At 35.7% G+C, this 23,434-nt stretch overlaps 2 protein-coding genes across 2 annotated transcripts in view; one reads left to right on the top strand and one right to left on the bottom strand.

Annotated features, from left to right (window-relative positions):
- Nucleotides 1-23,434, bottom strand: part of LOC108746714 (UDP-glucuronosyltransferase 2C1-like) — a 130,035-nt gene that overhangs the window by 15,762 nt on the left and 90,839 nt on the right. The window lies entirely within an intron of this gene.
- LOC108746715 (putative uncharacterized protein FLJ37770) lies at nt 3,492-4,074 on the top strand. The gene has a single exon (XM_018483648.1). The coding sequence runs from the start codon at nt 3,549-3,551 to the stop codon at nt 3,915-3,917; it is 369 nt and encodes a 122-aa protein (XP_018339150.1). The 5' UTR covers nt 3,492-3,548; the 3' UTR covers nt 3,918-4,074.

The following is a 23,434-nucleotide window of genomic DNA, read 5'->3' as shown; positions in this document are numbered from 1 at the left end:
ATATTCCTCTAGGCTTGATCCGTAAATATCTAAAAACTATATCATCTAGGTACACGTGGCATCTCCATCAAATCTTGTATTTCCGCTAATATTGTGTTCATTAGTTTTTGAATCGTCGTGAGTGTATTTCTTAACTCAAACGGTATTCGGTTAAATTCATAATGTTCGTGCGAGATAGAAAAGGCAGTTTTATTTTTCTGTTTCTCACTAATAGGAATTTGGTGATCTTCCGATGCTAAATCCAGTGTAGAAAAACATTTGGCGTTTCCTACTAACTGGTCTAAAATGTCAGTTATGTTTGACAGAGGAAATGAGTCGCCTATGGTTAATTCGTTAAGTTTCCTGAATCTATCACTACTCTAAGTTTTTGTTTTCCTGAAGCGTCGCTCTTTTTTGGAACGACCATAGTGGCGTGTTCCATTGACTCGCACTAGGAATAATATCATCTTATAGCATTTTCCTTATCTGTTGGTTTACCTCTTCCTTATATTTTTCTGGCAACCGCACATTTATGGTCGCACATTTACGGGTGCACTATCGGTACGTGTATTAATTTCATGCGCTACCACTGTTGTATGCATTAATATATCTTCTTCTAAGTGGAAAATGTCATTGAAGTCCTCGCATATTTGCTCGATGGTTTTTTTTTCTTCTTTATTTAGATGCTCGGTTTTTATTTGCGTTCGTATGTTCGTACGTTCGTACGCTCATGCCGCGGTAGTGTTAGTACCACTTTCGTTATCTGTCTTTTGTAGTGTGTATACGTTTTCTCGGTCACTCGCCCGTAACTCTTCTATAGTTACAAATGGCGTAATTATTTCGACGTTTTCTCCCGTAGTATTTAACATGCTTATTGGGTACATATATTTGTCGGGTGCTATTAGACAATATCCGATAAATATTTCTGGTCCAGTTTCCTCTGATTTAACTATTCCCACACAATTTTTATCTGCGACCGTCCGCACTATCATTTTGCTGCGGAGGATCAGCGTTATTTTCCTGTACGGGTAAAGTTTCAAAGTTATCTCGTCAATTTGCAAATAGTTTTTCTGATCGCTTTTAATTTTGTGCTTTTCTAGAAAATCTACTTCGAGAATTCCTTCGTAGTCGACAGGAAAATCATCTACCACGACATGCATGGTATGTCGTATTTCTTTGTCGCCTAAACCGTTGCTCTTATTTTTCCAATTGTTTTTACTTGATGGCCTGTCACGCCGATGAGGACCATTGGCTTTTCTCGTATAAGTGTCTCGCTCTTCAAGTTTCCTACTTTAATTAAAGTAAGTGTAGCGCCAGTATCTAATAATAGATTTATCCTTTCTTCTTCTCCTTGATTGGTAATATTAAAAGTCTAAGACCGGTATTCGCATCTCCCGGTCACTTGCGTAATTTGATGCTCACTAGTTACTCGTGTTTTTCTCGCGTCCTCCTTTTCTCTTTTTCTTCTTCGCAGCTAGCGTACGACAATTCTTCGCTTTCGCTTTCGCTTTGTCGCTTATTTCGTCTTATTTTAACAGCAGTGTTTACACGCTTTGTCTTACGGTCAGTGTCTCGCTTTGCGTGTTGCTTCGGCTCCTTGTGGGGCCATCCGTTCAATGACCAGCATTCGTTTCTTTTATCCTGTCTTTTTGCAATATGTCAAAATTTATCGACAGCATTTATACGTGCTGGTTTATCGGCTCAAAAGCAATGAAAAGCGTAACGGTTTGATTGACAGTCTCGCCCATAATGGCCTACTTTTCCGCATTTGCTGCGCTGTACCCCAGAATTTTTTAAGTTTGGATTTTGCCCATATTTATTGCAATCATTATTATTCGCTCGTGAGGCAGACCCTTTTACACGTTTTTCCGCGCTTGCTGCATCGATAACTTCTTGCAAGTTTGAATATTTTTGTGATCGTTCTACTAGTTTAATATCTTCGCTCAGTCTTAGTTCAAAATTTAATAAAGCTTGAATCGTTTCTAAAATTGCTCGCTTCTGCTCGCTTGTATTTTCTAGTTTCTCGATCAACGATTCTAACTCTATAGCTAAAGTATCCATGCACCGTCTATATATGTGAACGTTTTCGTCTGGCTTTTATTTTAAAGCGTTAAACTCTAATTGTAGGTGTGATGTTCGTATTTTTCCAAATAATTGGCTTCTATCTTTCACCGTAATCGCTCGAAGTTTATCACGCTTCTAGTTTGGAAGTCTAATAAGAGTTTTCCTTTCAATTTTGTGTTCAATATCTCTTCTAGCAAGGCTGATTTTTCCGCAAAATTAATATTCTCCATTGCATAGGTACTAGCGCTTATGAATTCCTGCATCTTCTGACGTGAATATTCGTTTATTTCCGGTTTCAAACTCCGTGCATCTTTTAATCTTAAATATCCCACGGGTCGATTTGTTGCTTCCCGCACGTCATTTTGCGTTCGTCCGTATGGAAGTCGGGGTACGCAAGTCGGAAGTTTTCGCGATAGGTTGCGATTTTCATCCTGCTCATTCTATCTTGCAATCCCGTAATTGCTTCCATCATTCTATCTAATATTTCCTCTTGTCTTTGAATTGGTGCTTCGCTCGCTCGTTCTATGGTATTTCTAAGACGACCTATCTCTGCTTCTATTTTCATGTTCGCTACCGGCTGATTGCTCGCGATGTCACCATTTTTGCGCAAGGTTGATGCGTCGTCATATTTCCTGATACCGAATTATTGTTTTCAAATAAATTTTAAATGAACTCTCATATGAAATTAATGAGGGTTCTCGTTGTTCACTTTTATTATCAGCTAGTGAATTATGATCTAAATCTACGAATGGAAATACACGCTCGATAACAATATTCGGATGAGATTCCGAATCGGATGCACTATTGTTTGAGTATCGTGGTTCCAGTACATGGCGCACGTTGTCGTGTATGTCTCGCACGGCTTCTTCGACAATATGCACAGGGTTTAATTGGCTAATTCTAGGACGCTCTAGTACAGGCTCGCTGTAGATTTGCAAAGGTATCGGAGTGTTACGCCTATCACGGATGTTTTTGCTTCCGGACATTTATTTGATTGCAATGGTTACATAAAGATTTTTGGACTTACACTAAAGCAGTTAATCGCATGTTATTTGTCTGCTGTTCGTTGCCTGACGTATGCTAAGTCACCGTGTGGTAGATCGCGCCTCTCGGGTTACGCTATTATCTGCGTTCTGGTCGTCTGCTATACTAAGTGCTCGATTTGAACAAGAATCTGACTTCTACTTTCTGCCTTGGGCTGCTTCTTTGCCTATTTTAACTGATCCTCTTATTTATAAGCTGTTGCTGCTATTGCCGGGTCCTGGGTCAAGTGTGTGTATCTCACCGCTGCCAACAAATACGAGGTGTGATCAAAAAGTAAGGTGACTTTTTGAATTTCGCGCGCTCTGTACACTCTAATTTAAAAAATTTTTTTTTGTTGTGTTGGTACACTCGTCACGATCATATTCACAGTTTTGACTATATAGCATGTGTTGCTTTTATGTGAGAGGCATAAAGGTTAGACTCGTGTTTGCGTGCTCGGCGATTTTTTGCTTTTGAAAATAATGGAGCAGAGAGTTTGTATTAATTTTTGTGTAAAAAATGGTATTAAGTGTTCAAAAACTCTTGAAATGTTGACAGTGGCGTACGGTGAGTCAACTTTGAGCAAAAAAAATGTTTATAAATGGTATAAGTTATTCCAAGAGGGCCGAGAAAATGTTAACGATGAACCTCGCTCTGGACGCCCCAGCACGTCAAAAACCGACGAAAATGTTCAGGAAGTGAAAGAAATTGTGTTGAAAAATCGTCGAATCACGATTAGAGAAATAGCTGATGATCTTAACATATCGTTTGGCTCATGCCAATCAATTTTAACGGATGTTTTGGGTATGACACGTGTGTCAGCGAAATTCGTTCCAAAACGTCGTTACTAGTGAGTAGTTTTTTGGCCAAAAACAATACTATCATCATGCCTCAGCCACCGTATTCACCAGACTTGGCCCCCTGCGACTTTTTCCTCTTCCCAAAATTGAAAAGGCCCATGAAAGGACGAAGATTTGCGACGATTGAGGAGATTAAGGCATCGCTGGAGGAGCTCAAGGCAATACCCAAAAGTGCATTTCAGAAGTGTTTTGACGACTGGAAAAAGCGCTGGCACAAGTGCATTGTATCAGAGAGGGATTATTTTGAAGGGGATAACATAATTTTGGATGAATAAATGAATATTTTTTTATAAAAATGAAAAGTCACCTTACTTTTTGATCACACCTCGTATGTTGTGCCGCTATTTCATGGCACGGTTCGCGGATTCACAGAGGACTTCGGGAGATGAGTTTCTCTCATTTTTGTCTTTCGAGGGTGTAGCCCACGCCGCCCCACCTTCGCTCAAAGGGGGGCCTTTCATCCGCTGGGAAGCTGCCTGGGTGGAAGTAATTTCGCCTAGACTATGTGACGCTCCTGCGCCAACGGGGCGCGGAGGTATTAGGAGATGTAGTATGTGTCCCACTTCTGCTTCTATGGGAGAAGCTTGACAGTTGATGTATTTCAACTAGGTCATAATGCCCCCCATCCCCCGGCGGATAAACTTTGGTCTCTGCACCGACTTACGCCCATCTCCCGAATTACTCCGGATCGGTGCGAGTCGGCGCGGGAACAGAAAACGGCGGGGAGCTGCCAGGCGCGTGATGCGATCTCGCTTCCGCGTTGTCCAGTAAGCACCGCCGTTTGCAGCTGACACGAGTCTGGAAGGAATGCGTGCTTAGACCCGCGCCACAAGGCCGGAGTAGGACACAGGAGAGTTTTTAGTTGGTAGGTGATTCCGGTTGGTCCCTTTGGGATGTGGCTTGGTAACTTTATTAGATATGTCCATCGGAGATCTTCCGAATTCAACATGCCCCGGGTCTGACCAGCCTGGGTATCTATGAAGATTTTCCCCTCTTACACAAAAAAAAATCCATGAAACTTCTCAAAATGAGTGGCTGGCTTGGCATGGAATGCCCCATATGTCTTTTTTGATTTTCATATTTTAATCAAAATGTCAACATTAACTCTCAGTACACAACCCAAAAAAATCCTTGTGTATACATAACGGATATTAACTAACTCGAAACATCTTTTACTTGTATATCGGGTTGTAATGCATCGATTTTAATTAATTTTTTAAAATTGATTTTAAATTTAAATACCAAAAAACAAAAGATATATATATATATATACCATATATTGAGGATTAAAATTGTTAAAGTGAAATATAATTTAAAAAATTTAAAATAGCTAATCCAAAATAGTTACAGCGAAAGTTATGTATTATAGATAGAAAAAATAGCGAAAATGGATAAATAATTATCAACCACTGTGCAATTTTAGATGCGTTTTGTATCTATAAATCAATATAGATGACAAAAACAGATTTATATCTGAACTATTCGTCAAATTTATCAAGAAAGTTTCTCTGTAACATTCAATCAAGTGACAGTGATTCATATTTGATTATGAGAGCTAAATTTTCTTGCATATATTGTTAAAATGTGTTACAAATTCTAAGCGTATGATACATAATTTTCTACCAGATACAAAAAACAGCGACAATTTTAGCTAAAGCAGCAAAGTGTTTTCTTGCATGACAGTAATTATTAGATTTCTATAACTTCAAAAAATATTATTATTAAACCAAAAAAAATTTGTTGAAAAACGCGAAATTTGTTTCATCTAACCAAATTATTTAGTCCAATACGTGCAATTAAATACGTGTACGATAATAATATAATTTGTTACTATTATAGACAAATCACTATTTAAACCAACAAAATTGAGATTTTAGTAAAAACGAACACAGTAACGCAACTATTTACTATATAATGCAATACTTTTTGATATATGATTTGATTGTTCATGTTAAATGTAAATGAATTTCTTTATCTCAGATAAATGTTGATTGCAAGCAACAAAACTACTTCGTATTCACACAAAAAATTATTTAAAACAACAATATACAGGGTGTCCTAGAACAAACCTTAATCCTTAAAATGACGTATTCCTGACATAATTCTAAGACAATTTTTCCTTTGCCGAAATTCTATTTATAGCTTAGTTTTTGAATTATAAATGAAAATAGCAAGCGAATTACGGGTGGCATACGGAAGGTAGGCAGGGGCGGTGCAACGCACCGTCCGACGCTCAATTCTGATCAACTGCTTGCTATACGTGAAACGTGTCACACGATGATACGCACACGTATTTCCTTCCTTTCTCCCCTCTTTCTCCCTCTTTTCAGGGATCCTCTCTGGAACGTCCTCCCTCGGTGGCTGCTGTGGCGTTTGGACCGCTTTTGCGGTCAACCGCATGATCGTGGTGCCGGTCTTGATGCTGAGAGGCGGATGCGGCGGATGGATTGACATCATCTCAATACTCAGGGTGTTTTTTCTGATATGCTTCGGGGCGTTTCTTCTTTTGAAGCACTTCGCTTGTGAACTGCCAGTCCCTTCTCCCTCATTTCGCTGAATTTTTTTGTTACTTCTCGCGGGGCATTTATATGATCTTATTGCCATGTGAGACGTAGTTAAAGTCTCACATCTCCGACGGACTTCTCGACCTTTTTGGTCACTACTTTGTCAGTGATCAAGCATTAGTTAAAGAATGTCGGCCCTCTCCTTTCTGTCAATGCACAATTTCATCGAGGTCTCTCTTGACTATCAATGCCTTCGTTTTCCTTCTTGACTAATCTCGACTCGCAATTACTCCTCTTATAATCCGAAGATATTACAATCCTTTATTAGCGGCCTGAATTGGACAGAGATAACATACTCGCTTGATCTTGATGTTAAAGTCAACACTTTAATTAAATACCTGCAAGAAGTGCGATATGATACTGCCATGATGTTTCGCAGACACCCGTTTCCTGTTAATTTTGACTTCTTCCGTGCTCTAAGGAATGAAGTAAGTCAAAGGTTGGATGAATCTAAGAATAACTATTTGTTACGTCCAACGGACTCCCACGACTCTTTTCTCTTTTTGTGGAGATCTGGAATTCGTTGAAATACTAAAATTTTTTTCCTTTTTTTTCTGCACTAAAAACTAAAACGAGGAATCCAGTATCTCCTTGTGAATGTCGCTCCGAGGTAGATTAAATTAATAATAAATATGTATTGAAAGCGTAAAACCGGCGCTAAGATTAACGGTCGCGGACGATTCTCGCAAATCCGTGATTACAAAATCCAAGAAGAGGCACGCGACGTTCAGGGATAGATTCTGGGTGATATCGTGGCGACAATGCATGCGCGCTTTCTTGACGTACGGGACGTGCGTTTTCCCATAAATTTTAAGATCGTAAAATTTTGGAGGACACTTTTCCACACTACAGACTCCTGTCAACATCCTTTCCTCCCCCAAGATTTTGACCAATCCGAGAGCATAGGAATTCTATTACTAGTTAACGAAACCTATTCCACCAATCCGAATCTGAGTAATCGGGGGTGATTAGTATAAAAATCGCGGTTCCGCGGTCCTTGGTATGATTTTTCTTTGAGTTCTGAGAGGCTACAGTTGTCGCGACCTTTGAAATAAGTTTTATCCGATTCTCGAAGTCCTTCTCTCCAGTAGATCGATTTCATCAGTGCATCGATTTAAGATCAATGGCATTCCTTGACTGACGAATCTGAGGCACAGCATCCTACGGTCGACGGCATCTTCTCCGACAGTTTCTTGGGCACCTTACATATCACCATCTCCGAGCAGTAAGTTTTTGATTTTACTACAATACGTGGGGTTCCTCCCCTTCTCGTGCGGTCCCCCTTTTTAAAAGATGAAATTTTTAGTGCGTCCATGCAGTTCTTCCGCCTCTCGTCGCCGTCACCTAGCGAGGACTAATAGATCGCGCCGACTCGTGTCTGCTATAATATCGCGATAACCTCGCGAGAGCAAACTTTATCAGTTCAACCATCGGTACGAGAACAGATTCCGGGCGTGCAGTCTCCTGTTGCAACTCGATCGCCACCGCTTGAAATATCCTACTCCCCTGTCTCCGATTTGTCGTCAGATTTCTTTGCTGAGGTCTTGTCCTGTCCAGTCCTCCCCTGTTCCACATCCGGTATCACCACTCCCGATTACTCAACTTCCGGTCTCGCATACCATCCCCTCAATGTCTAATATTCAAATCGATGCTTATTCTTCGTCTGGGCATTTTCTTCTCCTTTTTCACAACGCTCATAAGCTATTAGAATATATGTCCTTCTCTACCCCCTCCTATGATGACCGAGTAATAGTGAGCATCGCAGGATCCGTTAGCCTATTTTCGGTCCCTCATTCGGTCCCTTGATCCTTTTTCCTTTCAACTATATGACTCTACCCAATTTTAATTTTCCCCTCCTCCTTTCAAATTTTCCATATTCGAAATAACATCCTCATTGCGACTCTCTTGTCATACACACACACACACACACACACGCACGCACATACGCACGCACACACACACACACACACACACACACACACACACACACACACATACACACCCATAAATGCGTACATATACTTTAGACTAGAAAACCAAAAATTGTATTTTTTTTTTATTACTCAACAAAATTGTATCTATAATATGATTGGAAACGAGACGAGTTTTATATTAAAAAACTTGAAATACGAAGCGCCTTACCGAGTATAGCCGATGAAATTATCGGATTCATAAGTTTGTTACAGTTTTTAAGATTTGGGAAATTTTATTATTTGTTTCAGATTCATTGTGTGAATCCGATAATTTCATCGGCTCGCAATTTATTTCTAAAAATTAATTCAATTTAAATGAGTGTATATTATATAGTAATTCAACATCTTAACACTCGGACCGGTAAGGCGCTTCGTATTTCAAAATTAAATCTTTTTTTTTATTCAAAGGAATGTATCACAGAATATTGCTTTTTATTATACCATTATGAAATTAACTTCTCGGTTGTCATTTATTTAAATGTAACTTCTCCTTGTATTCGTTAGCTCTCCCGCGATTGCACTTCGCCCTCTCCCCGGTCACTTGGATTAAGTTCCATGGCTGAAAGTCAGGACATACGGCCGTACTGGCACAGCTGGCGTTAAAGCGCGCCCTCCCGGCACACTGACCTAGTTTGGGCCTTTTAATTTAAAAGTACGTCCGATTCGTGTGTCCGTTTAGCGGAGCACGAGCAGAGGTTTCCACTTCGTCCTCCGTTCGACTCCCGTCTCGTTAGGAGCCTCAGGACGAAGCAAAGTGCCTCCCGATTTGCGTCGGTCCTTCCCCATGGCTCCCTTGCGGTCCGGAGTCTGGACACGACCAAATCGGTCTAATAATTCGGTTCCTGCTGCGTTCACCCCCTCAGCTCCATGCATACGGAGCTCCATGTTTGGACGTAACAGACGTTAATCAATTCTCACTAACCTCCTTTCCTCTCTCTCCAACCCCCCTTGTCACCTCCTAACTCCTCCTCTTGTCTCTCCTTGCCTCTCCTCCTCCTTCCTCTTTTCTATCTTACCCTACATTCTACTTTTAATATATAATTCCGAAAACCCTGAGCCTTGTGCTTAGGCGTTGTGCATCAAATTCATCGAGACTATATGACATTAGTCGTCGTTTACAACCTCCCTATCATTTTTCCTATAATCCTTGATCTTTTTAATCACTTCCTCATCTTATCATTCTTTCCTTCCATCTAGAAAGGATTCCGTCCTATATTATCCCTATAGTCAAGAATCCCTTATCTCTTTCGGATCATCATCCCTTTCGTCTATTTCTCTACTATGTCATCTTTCTAAAATTCTTCAGCGAATAATATATGATCAACTCACCTCCCACCTACATCTGCATCAACTCTTTAATCCTCTTCAAACAGGTTTTCGGCAATAGCAGACCGCTCTAGTAGGCTCACTGATAATATACGGTTAGCCATTGATTATAGAATGGTAACTCTATCTATTTTATTTGACTTTTCCAAGGCGTTCGACTCAGTCAATCACGTCTTCTGCTCCGCAAACTTTCCTGCTTTCGGCTTTCTAGTTCTGTCCTTGAATAGTACAAATCTTACCTGACAGCTCGCTCTCAATGTGATAGGGGACCTGACAGCTTTTCTGACTGGGCGCCTACCTCTGTAGGAGTACCGCAGGATTTAATGTTCGGCCTTTTATTATTTGCAATGTTTATAGACGATCTCAGATGCTTTCTCCGACACTGTAACTATATCCTCTATCTATGCTGATGACCTGTAAATTTATCTGCATTTTTCTCCTGCGGAGTGTGGGTGTGGCCCTAGCCTCGATTAGGGAAGACATCTTAGCTGTGGCGCGATGGACATAACTCTCTTATCTTAAACACTAGTAAGACGAAAGTTATTCTGTTTTGGAGTGCTTGGTTCGTAAACAGCATCCAGGCGAACAGCAATATCGAACTATCTCTCAATGACATCCCAATTAAACTTTCCAATCAGGCCATTAACTTTGGCGTTACTCTTACGAGTACTCTCAACTGATCTGAGCACGTCAAGAACCTTTCCCACAGGGTAAACGGAGTCTTGTGGCGATTGAAGTACCATAAGCACAGCCTCTCGATTCCGCTGCGTGTTCGGTTGGTATCCTTTCTGATCCCGTTCTTTGATTATTGCTCTGCGGTGTTCACGGACTTGACCGATGAGCAGAGACTTAGAATCAGGTGGATAATTAACGCATGCGTGTTATCTTCATTACATAATTTATATAATGATAATCGTGTATCTTGCATCTACGACGAGTTGAAATGGCTGCCCTCGGATGACAGAACTATTCGGATGTCAGGGACTATTTAACAGGTTGCTTAATTTACTCAATTCTAAATACTCCATCGTATCTTGCTGATGGACCGAAGTTTTACTCAAGGCCTCGTGCGACATCTCGTGTTTCCCCTCTCGATTTTATGATATCGAATTGCAAAACAGCAATATCGGCACTTTTTCAGCTTATCGGCACTTTTTTGTATACGGAGCCTCTTCACTCTGGAATTCTCTATCCAGAGCAATCAAGGAAACCGAGTCACTTACTTCTTGTCGCCATGCTCATTTTTGTCATCTGAGGCGCCGTGTCGTGAGAGGATTCGATAGGATTGGTCAGGTACTCTAGCTTCTTTCTCTTTTTCTTCTTTTTTTATTTCTTCTATATTATTATCTTTATTATTATTCTTTATTATTATTAGGAGTAAATAAGTTTCCGCCGTTTTTTATCAAAAATTGGGCATTTATTGTGAAAGAACGGTACCTAATGTTTTATTCGAAGTATTGTCCATCGCTAGCTACTACTTTTTCCCATCTTTCTGGCAGCATCCGACGGATACCGCGTCGGAAAAACGCTTCATCTTTTGAAGCTATCCACGAATCGACCCAATTTTTGGTATCTTCATATGATGTGAAGTGTTGCTCAGACAGGCCATGCGCCATCGATCGAAACAGGTAGTAATCAGAAGGAGCAATGTCTGGTGAATACGGCGGGTGGGGTAAAACTTCCCAATTGAGTGTTTCCAAGTAGGTTTTGACCGGCGCCGCAACATGTGGACGAGCATTATCATGCAGAAGAATAACTTTGTCGTGTCTGGAGTAGTAGTGGGCGCGTTTTTCCTTGAGTGCTCGGCTCAATCTCATCAATTGTGTTCGGTAGAGAGCCCCAGTAATGGTTTCGTTCGGTTTGAGCAACTCATAATAAACGACACCTAGCTGATCCCACCAAATACACAACTTTTTCCCATGAATGTTCGGCTTGGCTGTCGATGTTGAAGCATGGCCAGGTGGTCCCCATGATTTCTTCTTCTTTGGGTTATCGTAGTGGATCCATTTTTCATCACCAGTGACTACACGGTGCAAAAAACCCTTTCGTTTATGCCTGGCAAGCAGCATTTCACATGTGAAAAATCGGCGTTCAACGTTTCTCGGCTTCAGTTCATATGGAACCCAATTTCCTTGCTTTTGAATCATTCCCAACGATTTTAAGCGATGTGAAATTGCTGGTTGAGTCACTTCTAATGTAAGTGCAAGTGCTTCTTGCGTTTGGCACGAATCTTCATCCAATAATGCTTTTAATTCCGCGTCTTCGTACACTTTCGGCCTTCCGCTACGTTCTTTGTCTTCAACATTAAATTCACCGTTCTTAAATTTTTGAAACCACTCACGGCAATTTCTCTCACTTAAGGCAGCCTCACCATATGCTTCTACAAGCAATCGATGCGCCTCAGCTGCAGATTTCTTCAAATTAAAGAAGTAAATCAAAAGCTCCCGCAAATGCTTATTCAGCTCAAAACTCGACATTTTCGCACGAAAAAAGATATGAGATGCAAATTCGCTAATATTTCAAGGTTATGTTCTTGTCAGATGTCCCATTTTACGATATGACGTTTTAGAGCTGACAATTTTAACTATAACATACTGGTGGCGCCATTGTTTGTCAAACGGCGGAAACTTATTTATATATATATATATATACTCCTAATATTATTATTTTTTTTACTATTATTACTATAATTATAATTATTATCTACCTTTTTATTTTATGTTATTGTTGTAATTGTTATTTCCACAGTAGAGAAGAGAAGTTTTTCTTTGATCAAGACAACGAAAGCATTTGTTAAAAAACAATATCCACATATTATTTTTACAAGGGCGGATAAAGGTAATATAGTAGTGGCACTTGACAAGACGAAATACGTACAAAAAATGGAAACTTTACTGTCTGATACTGAGACTTATAAATTATTGACACATAATCCAGTTAATAAATTGTTAACACAACTTAAGACGTTATTAAAGAGATAGAAGCAGCGCGGTTTCGTTGAGAATTCGGTTTATAACAAATTGAACGCTTCAAACCCTGTTGCGCCTCTTGCATATGGTCCTCCGAAAATACATAAGATAGGTTATCTAATTAATATTATATTTCTTCAATGGGAAGCCCTCTCTATAATCTAGCCTCTTTTTTAAATAACATATTACACGATAGTAGCAAACAGTTTTATCAAGAACAGTTATCATTTGACTAAATATATTTCTAATCTGACAATCGCTAACAACGAAGTTCTTTTATCCCTTGACGTTATTTACAAATGTACCTATTGATTTGGTTTTGAAGGCATAGAGAAGAAATGGCATCTCATTGAAAAAAAACGAACATTCCCAAAAATGAATTTTTGAAAGCGTTGGAATTAGTTCTTAATTCAACAATTTTTAGTTTCAACGACAAATTTTATAAACAGATTTTTAGTTCCGATAGGTTTACTATTATCACCCATCATGTCGGATATTGTTATGCAAGACCTTGAAATGAAAGCATTACAGAGAAATGAATCCAATTACATCATCCTTTTATGTGAGGTATATTGATGATATTGCGTTAGCATATGATGCGTCACACATTGATACATTGGTGAACACCTTCAATGTATTCCATTCCAGATTAAAATTTACAACTAAAATAGGTGGGAATAGGTTAGATTTTCTTGATAGTTTAATTAAAAAAATAAATTCTTTTGTGCAAAATTGGTATCACAAACCTACTTTTTCTGGTCGCTATCTTAATTATTTTTCTAGACATTCTTTATGCCAAAAAGTGGAAACAATCATTGGTTTAATTGATAGAGTTCTATCTTTGTCCCACCCTATGTACCACCAAGAGAATGAATTAATATTAAGAATTCTTTTAAACAATGGATATCCACTGAAACTCATATTTTCTGAAATAAAAAATAAGTTGTCAAAAAAATTTAAGGAATGATGAAAATTTAATGGAATGATCAAGGTAACGCACCTACGGATAAGTCAACGAACAATAATAAAGAAAAAATTAATAAGTTTTTCATACTCCTTTTATCGAAAAAGATCAGGAAATTAAAAAAAAAACTCTTTAATTCATATAGCATATAAAGGGATTAATAATCTTAGTCGGTCATCAGAGATCATAAAAGCGTTCGTACAAAATTATCTCATACAGACGTTGTATGTAAGATTGATTGTCGAGATTGTTAAGCATCATATGTGGACCAAACAGGTAGATGTTTGAAGACACGCATAAATGAACATAAAAATTACATAAATTGTAATACTACACAATATTCTGTAATAACAGAACATAGAATCAATCATCAGCGTGATTTTGACTGGAAAAATGTCAAGATTTTAGACAAAGAAAAAGTACTTAATAAAAGATTGATTTCGGAAGCGATCCATATAAAGCAACAGAAAAAGAATTTGAATTTACAGAATGATACGTATTCTTTGGACCCACTACATGAATTTGTTTACTGAATTGTAACATTGTTATTACTCTTTTTTGGTCTTAGTTTTATATTTATTTTTATTTTAATAACTTCTTGACGTTATTATTTTGACTCTCATTGTATCTCTGACTGTCGACACCACAAGTTTGTTATGTGAAACCACGAGAAAAACGTGTGAGAAACTACATGTGAGTGAATATAATAGAAAATTCAGACAAATTATTTAATAATTCTCTAATTTTCGTTTCGTGTTTCCTTTGAATGATTACACAGCAAATCTGATAATTTGATGAGCGATATGATTCTACGTAGTAATGCAATGCATATAACTTTGGTTTTACTTTATGTAAGTTTTGTATTATTATTGTATAATGTAATAATTATGATAATCATTGGGCTATTCATTATTTAGCTAATTTGGCATTTTTGGATAAAGAAGAACGAACTAATTGTCGGGAATCAACTTTGAATTTGCGTTAATTATGTAATTTCGATTTATATTTTATATTGATAAGGACCCGAATTGAAGGGTTGAAACGTATATTTTATTTGTTTTGTTACATTCACAAAATTCGAAAAATAAAGAAGTTTTGTGCATCCGAATAGCTGATGTACGCTCTGATGGGCCTATTTATTAATTATCCAAATTGCCAGACTTAAACATCCCATACATCTACATTGCATTATCCCTTTCTACTCCTCATATATGACACTAGCGCTCTCTTAAAGTTTTTAATTTTTTTTTCTTTCTTATTTTATTTGATAAATTGTTGTACATTTTAAATCCATACAACAACATTCTCTGTTCTTCTCTAGTTTTACATCTTTTAATAGTATATTTCCCTCTGATCTCGTTTGTATTTCTTCCTCCCTTCTTACTTGCTCTGTCTCATTTTTTAAATAACCCGGACAATCTCCATTTATGTATTAAAATACAAATATTCCATTCTTTCCTTAATTGACATAAATTGCAATGCTTCAAGCACGTCTTCAATTCATGTTCTGTAATTGCACCGTAATATAATTCTCGTTCCTTTATTTTGTAATTTCTGTAACTACTGCTCATTATAATCATTTAAACTAAGTAATATAGACGAACAATATTCAAACAACGGAGCAATGAACGTTTTATATACATACCTCATGTATGGTGTCAAATTTATACTAATTCGACAAAATGCCCCCAATTTTGATATTCCTATCTTTTTTCCCAGATAGTTAACATGTGTTGCAAAATTTAAATTTCTATCTATAATGACATCTAAATATTTAATTTCACTAACCACTTCTAATGCTATATTTTCTGATTTTACTTTTATATTGCTTTCCGATACTTTTTTCCTTATATAATACCTCTATAATACCTCTAACTAGCATAACTTTGGTTTTATTCAATATAATTTCAATATATTATTTTTCGACCATTCCTCAATTTTTTGCATCTGTATATTAAGATTATCATTTATTTCTTGCTTATATAGCCTATTGTATATATTAGTGCATCATCTGCGAATAATCTAATTTCACAAACAACTCTCTCCAAGTCATTATTTATATAGAGTAAAAATAATAACGGTCCTAATACTGATCCCTGTGGAACTCCCAGCTTTACAGCAATAGATCCTGACAAACTTGCATTAAGTTTAACTGTCTGAGTTCTGTTCTCTAAATAACTTTTAAACCAAGTATTACCCCTGTTATCCCAGAACTTTTCATTTTCTTTAACAAAATATCTTTGCCTATTAATTCAAACGTCCTTTTAAATCTAAAAATACATCCTATTATCTTTCTTTCACTTCTTTTCTAACTCGATATACTCGTAATCCATTAAAGGGCAGTCTCACATGAGTGTCACGTGTATGAAGTTGGCTCCTCATCTTTTGACAGCGTAAGTTTTGATAAGAGTTCCATTGGTACCCGCAATTTTATAATTCCTGATAGGTTTTATAAATAATTCCGTTGATTTAGCTAAAAAAAATATAATAACATTTGAAAATTTGAAGTGCTAACTTCCTGTGGCACCGCAAGATTCGAAAAAATTAATTAAAAACTATGAAATTTAATAGTTTTTGATGAGTTCTACAATTCCTGAAAGGTTTTAACAATAGTTTCGGTCTCTAAGTTATTTTAAATAATAATTAAACCCGCGCCCTAGAACCGCATCACAAGAGTAAAATACCTTTTAACAAGCAGTTCCAGCTGACTTTTTAGCATTTTCTGATAGTTCTACAATAGTACCAACAATTTCTATAGATTTCGCTCAGAGTTCTGATCTTTTTAATAATAATTAAATTTACGGACTGGCACCGCAAGAGTAAAGTACCTCTTAAGAAGGTAAGGGCATAAAACACATATAGTAATATTTACGCTTCAAACAAACTATATATAAAGGGTGTCCCAAAATTAACGCAAGATTTGAATTAAATAGAAAACACAGTTTTTAGTCTTTTGATTGTTATTTTTTTATTGAATCATAAAGTAGGATCATAGGATAGGGGTATTTGTGGAATAACACATCGGGCAAATGGCCTCCACGGCTTTGCATGCACATACGCACTCGTTTGTCGAAATTTTCCATGACCATTTTGCATAAATGTGGCTGAATTTCGTTGATGCAGCGTTGAATCTCCTCCTTTAATGCACGGGTGGTTGTGGGCTTGTTGACATAGACCTGTGATTTCAAATAACCCCATAAAAAGAAATCTAATGGTGTTAAATCACACGATCTAGGGGGCGATTTTGGCGATTAACAAAGCCATCAAGGTGAAAATGTGCTTCATCGCTTAAGATGATTTTGCTCGAAAAATCAGCATCCATTTGTTGATGTTCAATAATCCATTTTCACGCTCCATTTTCACTAACCCTAAACTGTCAGCTGTTAAATTGTTTTTTTTTTTGGGTTGCCAACACTTTACTGCACAAATGGCGGCAAATTCAAATCTTGCGTTAATTTTGGGACACCCTTTACATGTGAGTTGTGTTGATAACATTGTTTTTATTGAGCAACACATTTTTATAGATTATTTATATTATTTGTTATTAATTTTATTGTTAAACAGAAATTTTAAAAATAAAATTGTTTTATTTATGTTAAAAATAAAAATTTAAATTTTTTTATATAAATATTTCAAGTATTAAAAATGACTTATGCAAAGTTTCATTAAGATTCACCAATTAGTTAATAACAAATAAATATTTTGTTTATTTACTAGACAATGTTTGCATTTTAATGTAACTTTGCATAAATTTTTTTGTATTCATAAAATATTTATGTACAAAAATTAAGATTTTTATCTTTATTTATAATACATTTTGATATATTTCTATTAGAGTACAAATTTAAAAAATACTTTTTAATGAAATAACTTTTGATCCAGATGATCAACTGTCTCTAATTTTTTTGTATTACTTTTAAATGCAATTTAGAATAATCTGTAATTTTCTTAAATAATTCTTAACATACGAGTATTGCATTTGCCTTACAATCTCCTTAACAGTCAATTTCAACTGAAATCTCCTTAACCATTTTCAACGTTTTCCATTAGTTTGAACGCTTCTGTAAGTAATATAAGGATATTAACTGATTGTATGTAAGGGAAACGGCAACTACGGTCAAACTTGGAGAAAGTATTTTTTTACAATTTTTAAGTACAAGTTCTTTTAATATATTACTGAGCATCTTTACTTTTGTATTGCATCACAATCAAACTGAAAAAATAATAATTTTACAAATTAAATTTTTTCGTCAACTTTACCATGGTACGTCGACTGCTGGAAAAGTTTCTGCAATCTAATACTTGCAGTGGCACCAACGTTCTGTTACTATTATATCCGTAAAATTAGACGTTTTTAACCTATAATTCAATTGACAGTTTGTACGCAAGCCAACTAGTTTTGTTTGCATAGTATTTTAAAAGAAGTTATTTTGTAAGAAAATGGAAATTTCGCGTGAAAATTCGGGCAATGATTTTTTACGATTACAAATGTAATCTAACTCCGAAACAATGCATCGATCGATTTTATTTGGCTTTTGGGAATGAAGCACCATTCAATAGGACTATTTATAATTGGTTTGCCGAATTCCAACGTGGATGTACCTTTCTTAGTGATGAATTCCGTGAAGGTCGTCCATCCACGTCTGTTGTTGCCACTAATGTTGATGCTGTGCGTGAAATGATTGAGCGAGACCGGCATATAACATACTGCGAGATTCAGGCATCCTTAGGCATTGACATGAAAGCAATACATACGATTTTGCATGATCACTTGAGCGTATGGAAACTTTAAAGTTCATGGATCCCACACAATTTGACCGAAACTCAAAAACAGGCTCGTGTTAAATGGAGCAAAGAAATGCTCAAGAAATTCAACCAAAGTCAAATTTGGTCTACAACATCGTTACTGGGGACGAAACATTCGGATCTATTCGTATGAGCCCGAAAGTAAACAACAATCCACTGTTTGGGTATTTCAAAATGAACCGAAATCAACAAAAGTTGTTCGTTCACGCAGTGCTGCCAAGCAAACGATTGCTTGTTTCTTCGGTTATACCGGACATGTGTGCACAACCGTGGCTTTAGAGGATCAAAGGATTGTAAATACTGATTGGTATACAACAATTTGTTTGCCAGAAGTCATAAATGAATTGCGTAGAACAAACCGAAATCGTCGCATCATCCTTCATCATGACAACGCCAGCTGTCACACAGCACGTCAAACCGTGGATTTTTTATCCAGTAATAATGTCGAATTGATGACTCATTGTCTGTATTCACCTGATTTATAACCTAATGACTTCTTTTTTGTTTCCAAACATTAAAAATAAGATACGTGGTGAGCGATTTGAGTTGCCTGAAGCAGCTGTTGAAACATTTCGTACACTGATTTCTGAGGTTACAGCCTTAGAGTGGAAAAAATGCTTCGAAAATTAGTTCGAGCGTATGCAAAAATGTATCGATCTTAAAGGCGAATACTTCAACAATACAGCCATGTACCGAATTTTACATGTTTTTTTTCATATTGTTTGCAGAAACTTTTCCAGTAGCCTACATGTATACCATAAAATTTTTTACAATTTAAAATTCTAGTACAGCATTTTTAATTGTAAAATTGAATAAGATTTATACTGAGCCATTGTTATCAAAATATCAGATGATAAAGTAAGAAGATGAAAAGTTGATAATCGAAGGTCCGTGATTGTCACAATGCATGGTGTAAATTAAGTATAACAGCTTTTGGGACAAAATGCATATGAAAAAGTTTGACGGATCGGAATTGAACCTCATTTTGTGCGCACGCGCGCGCGTGTGTATGTGTGTATGAGTATAGTAGAACTATAGGAAAATGCTAAAAAGTCAACTGGTTGTTAATAAATACTTTACTCTTGCAGTGCGGTGCCAGCGCGCAGGTTTAATTATTATTAAAAAGTATATAAAGACCAGAACTCTGAGCGAAATCTATAGAAACGTCTCATCGGAACTATTATAGAACTATCGGAAAATGCCAAAAAGTCGGCTGGAACTGGCTGTTAATAGGTTACTTTTGTGATGCAATGTTAGCGCGCGGGTTTAATTATTATTTAAAATAACTTAGAGATTGAAACTATTGTTAAAACCTATCAGGAAAAATGTATGACCGAGAACTATAAAATTTTATGGTTTTTAATTGATTTTTTCAAATCTTGCGGTGCCAAAGGAAGTTAGCACCTCACATTTTCAAGTGTTATTTTTTTTAGCTAAATCAACGGAACTATTTATAAAACCTATCAGGAACTATAAAATTATTTAGGGTGCCAATGGAACTCTTATCAAAACTTGTGGTTCCAAAAGATGAGGTGCCAACTTTACACACGTATGAGTGTCTTGCTCTAAATTTTGATTGGCACTCTTCTAATAATTTATTATCCTCCAAATAGTTAACTAACTGACTGTGAACTGTTATTTCTAATACCTTTTCATAAATCGGTAACTTATTTATAGGTCGAAATTTTTCTATTTTTTTTTGTTAGTTTTGTATTTTTGGTATAGGAATTACAATAACTTCTTTCCACTTATTTAGGAATATTCCTTCCTCTAAGGATCTATTCAGTACTTTGCATAATTTTATATCTGCTACCGTTACCACCCTTTTGATTATCTCAACAGTTATACTTTTCTCTGTACTACTTTTGTTTCCTAATCTATTAACTATTCGATTTAATTCACTTACATTAATTGTAAAAACTTCAAATTTACTTCCAATATATTGATCTATTATTAATTCCAATGTATTATATCATCACTTTCTAAAGTCCCTGATATGCTATTTACAAAATATCTATTAAAAATAGAGAGAGAAAGAGAAAAAGAGGGGGGGGAGGAGGGGGAGAAATGTGTATACGTGCGCATATCATCATATCACGCGTTTTATGTGTAGCAAGCAGCTGATTCGAATTGAGCGCTCGTGTCGGATGGTGTGTTGCATCCTGCTTATCTTCCGTTCGCGACCCATAATTCGCTCACTATTTTCATTTATAATTCAAAAACTATGCTACGCATAGAATTTTGGCAAAGAAAAAATTGTCTTAGAATTATGTCAGGAATATGTCATTTTAAGGACAAAGATGTGTTTTGGGACACTCTGTATATAGTCTAGTAAATGCAAATTCAATTTTATTTATTAAAGAGCAGTTAAAATTTATATTTACAAATGTATCAAGCAACTAAAGTTTTGTTTCTGGAACTATAATAAATATATAAAGCTTACATCGGAAGATAAAGTCGAAATAACAAAATATGTATTTGAAATAAATAAAACCTTTGAATGACATCAATATACAGTTCATATATTTATTAACATAATTTAACAAACAATTTAGATGATTGATGCATTTACATATTATGTTATTTTAACAGAAAATTTTCATAGATCAAACCGATATTTGTTTTATTGAAATATTTTGTTAAAGAAATTCTATATTAAGTTGAAGCAACTGAGTTTTTGTTCGAAGAATAAAACACATAAAATGTCCACAAAAATATAAAACAAAAGTAATTAAATATTAAGTACTTGAATTCTAGCTGTTGACCGAGAGAGATCAGTATTTCAACATGGCCGAAAGTGACTGCTAATGTATATGAAAATACTGTCAATAGGCTTTAATAATCAGTATGTAACATTTGATTGAATGCAAAGAACACAATTTTTTTATCGCATTAAAAAGGTTTCGTACTAAAAAAAGAGCATTTGTGGGAAGCATTACTTTTCTGTTTTAATCTCAAGAAATCTGCTGCTGAAAGTAATCATTTGCTGGAGGTTTATAGGAAGCATGTTCTATCTGAAATAACTTACAGAGATTGATGTAGAAGATTAAAAAATAACGCGTGTTTTAGTGAATAAAGAAGTTTCACACTTTATAGATATATTATTTTCGCGATGTCTTCTGCGCTTGCCTCCTACTGCCCGTATCCTTTCCAGTTCTTTGAATTATAAGGAGTCTTAGTTAGTTTGATTTGTAATACGGATTTATCAAACACATTGAAAGTAATCAACAATTATACTTTTTATGTGTTTGATAAAAATAATCCCATCAAAATTTGTTTTTCATTCAAATGCATATCACATTTACCCTCACTGTCACAATTACCTCTAGTAACCCTACCTTTTATTTTTTATTTTAGAATTAAATAATATTGTGATCGCAATAATATTATTTAAATTACTTTAACTACTATTATATTTAGCATTATTTATATTTAATATAATTATGTACCATACATTAATCTGTTTGATTAAAAGTTATAAAGAAAGTATCAATTAATATTAAATTAATTTAGTAGCAGTATTATATAATTTTTTTTAAATAATTAACACAGAAGAAACAACTCAGTTGTAATCATTTTATTAATGTAATAAAGGAAATACAAATGTTCGTTTTGGCTTCTTCTAAATTTAAACACAGTAAAATGCATTTTTGTTTAATTAAATTTACAGGATACGTTTTTACATTAGATGAAAATTCGAGTATCTGATTTTTTTAGATTTCCCAGTTAGGATCTGTTTAAATTTCCCATTTAGTTAGAATCTAGTTCACAAAACATTACATTTTTGTGATCAAAATCTTCATAGATTTCTCAACTAGAATCTATAATTTTTTGGGGATTTTTATCCGACTGGATTCTAATCTGATATCAAAAAATATTCTATGCAGGTATAATTGTACACAAGATTATGCGTCCTTATATTAACCCATTATCTGTTTATATACATATATATGTTATACAATATATGAGTATACAAAATACCTTGTTTCTGCGGGCAAATATACATTGGAGAAATCAGGAGAATGGTCAACTTACGGATAAAAGAACACCAACATGTCAGGTTAAAACACATCACACAGTCAGCATTATCAGAACACAATATCGAAACAGGACATCAAATACTGTTTAACAAAACAATCACAATAGCCAACATTACATTATACTTTCTAAGAAAGTATAGAGAAGTCATAGAAATACAAAAACATCCTAACAATCTAAATAGAGATAATGGCTACAACATAAATAAAATATAGAAAACCATTCTCTCGGTTATTCAAGACCGAAATTTCCTCCATTTGCCCCTCCCCCCCTCCCCATCAACAATTCTCTTCTTTTCCCCCACCACTCCAAGTAGCGTAATATAAAAGGAGAAACAGCTCAATATCAGGCTGCTCGCCTTGATGAAGTGGACTGTAAGTTCACGAAACGTTGGCATTCCAAGAATGGATCTGGACACGGAGGAAACCCGCGAAACGCATAATCTTTACATATACTAGTATTTGTTTTTGAAATAAAGATTATACATATTAAATTATTCGTAGTTCTCAGGAAGCCAATATACAGAGTGTCTCTTAAGTAAAGTTAGAGTCGCATTGGGGACGTAGAATAAGTCAAGGGGAACAAAAAAGTTTTATATCATTTTGCAATTTTCGCAATAGTTAATAAGATATTGATTACTAAAAATGGCCAAATATTGGTCTTTAATAATTTTTTTCTCAAATACTATCAACTTTACAGAAAAACTGTAAGAAACAAAAATTGTTTATTTTCTCCTCATAAAATTCAAGATAATAAAAATAAGAAAATGCAGTACTAAAAAGTTGATAAAAATTCTGAAAAAATTCTTAGAGTTCTATGAGATGAAAATAAACAATTTTTATTTCTTTAGTTTTTTTGTAAAATTGAT

The sequence above is a fragment of the Trachymyrmex septentrionalis genome, unplaced genomic scaffold, assembly GCF_001594115.1.
Source record: "Trachymyrmex septentrionalis isolate Tsep2-gDNA-1 unplaced genomic scaffold, Tsep1.0 scaffold189, whole genome shotgun sequence".
NCBI classification, from domain to species: domain Eukaryota; kingdom Metazoa; phylum Arthropoda; class Insecta; order Hymenoptera; family Formicidae; genus Trachymyrmex; species Trachymyrmex septentrionalis.
Note: the sequence above shows the minus strand (reverse complement) of the source record. Positions and strands in the feature narration are given on the sequence as shown.

Excerpts from the sequence above, each read along its gene's own strand:
- LOC108746715 (XM_018483648.1), top strand. The coding sequence starts at position 3,549 with ATGGAGCAGAGAGTTTGTATTAATTTTTGTGTAAAAAATGGTATTAAG.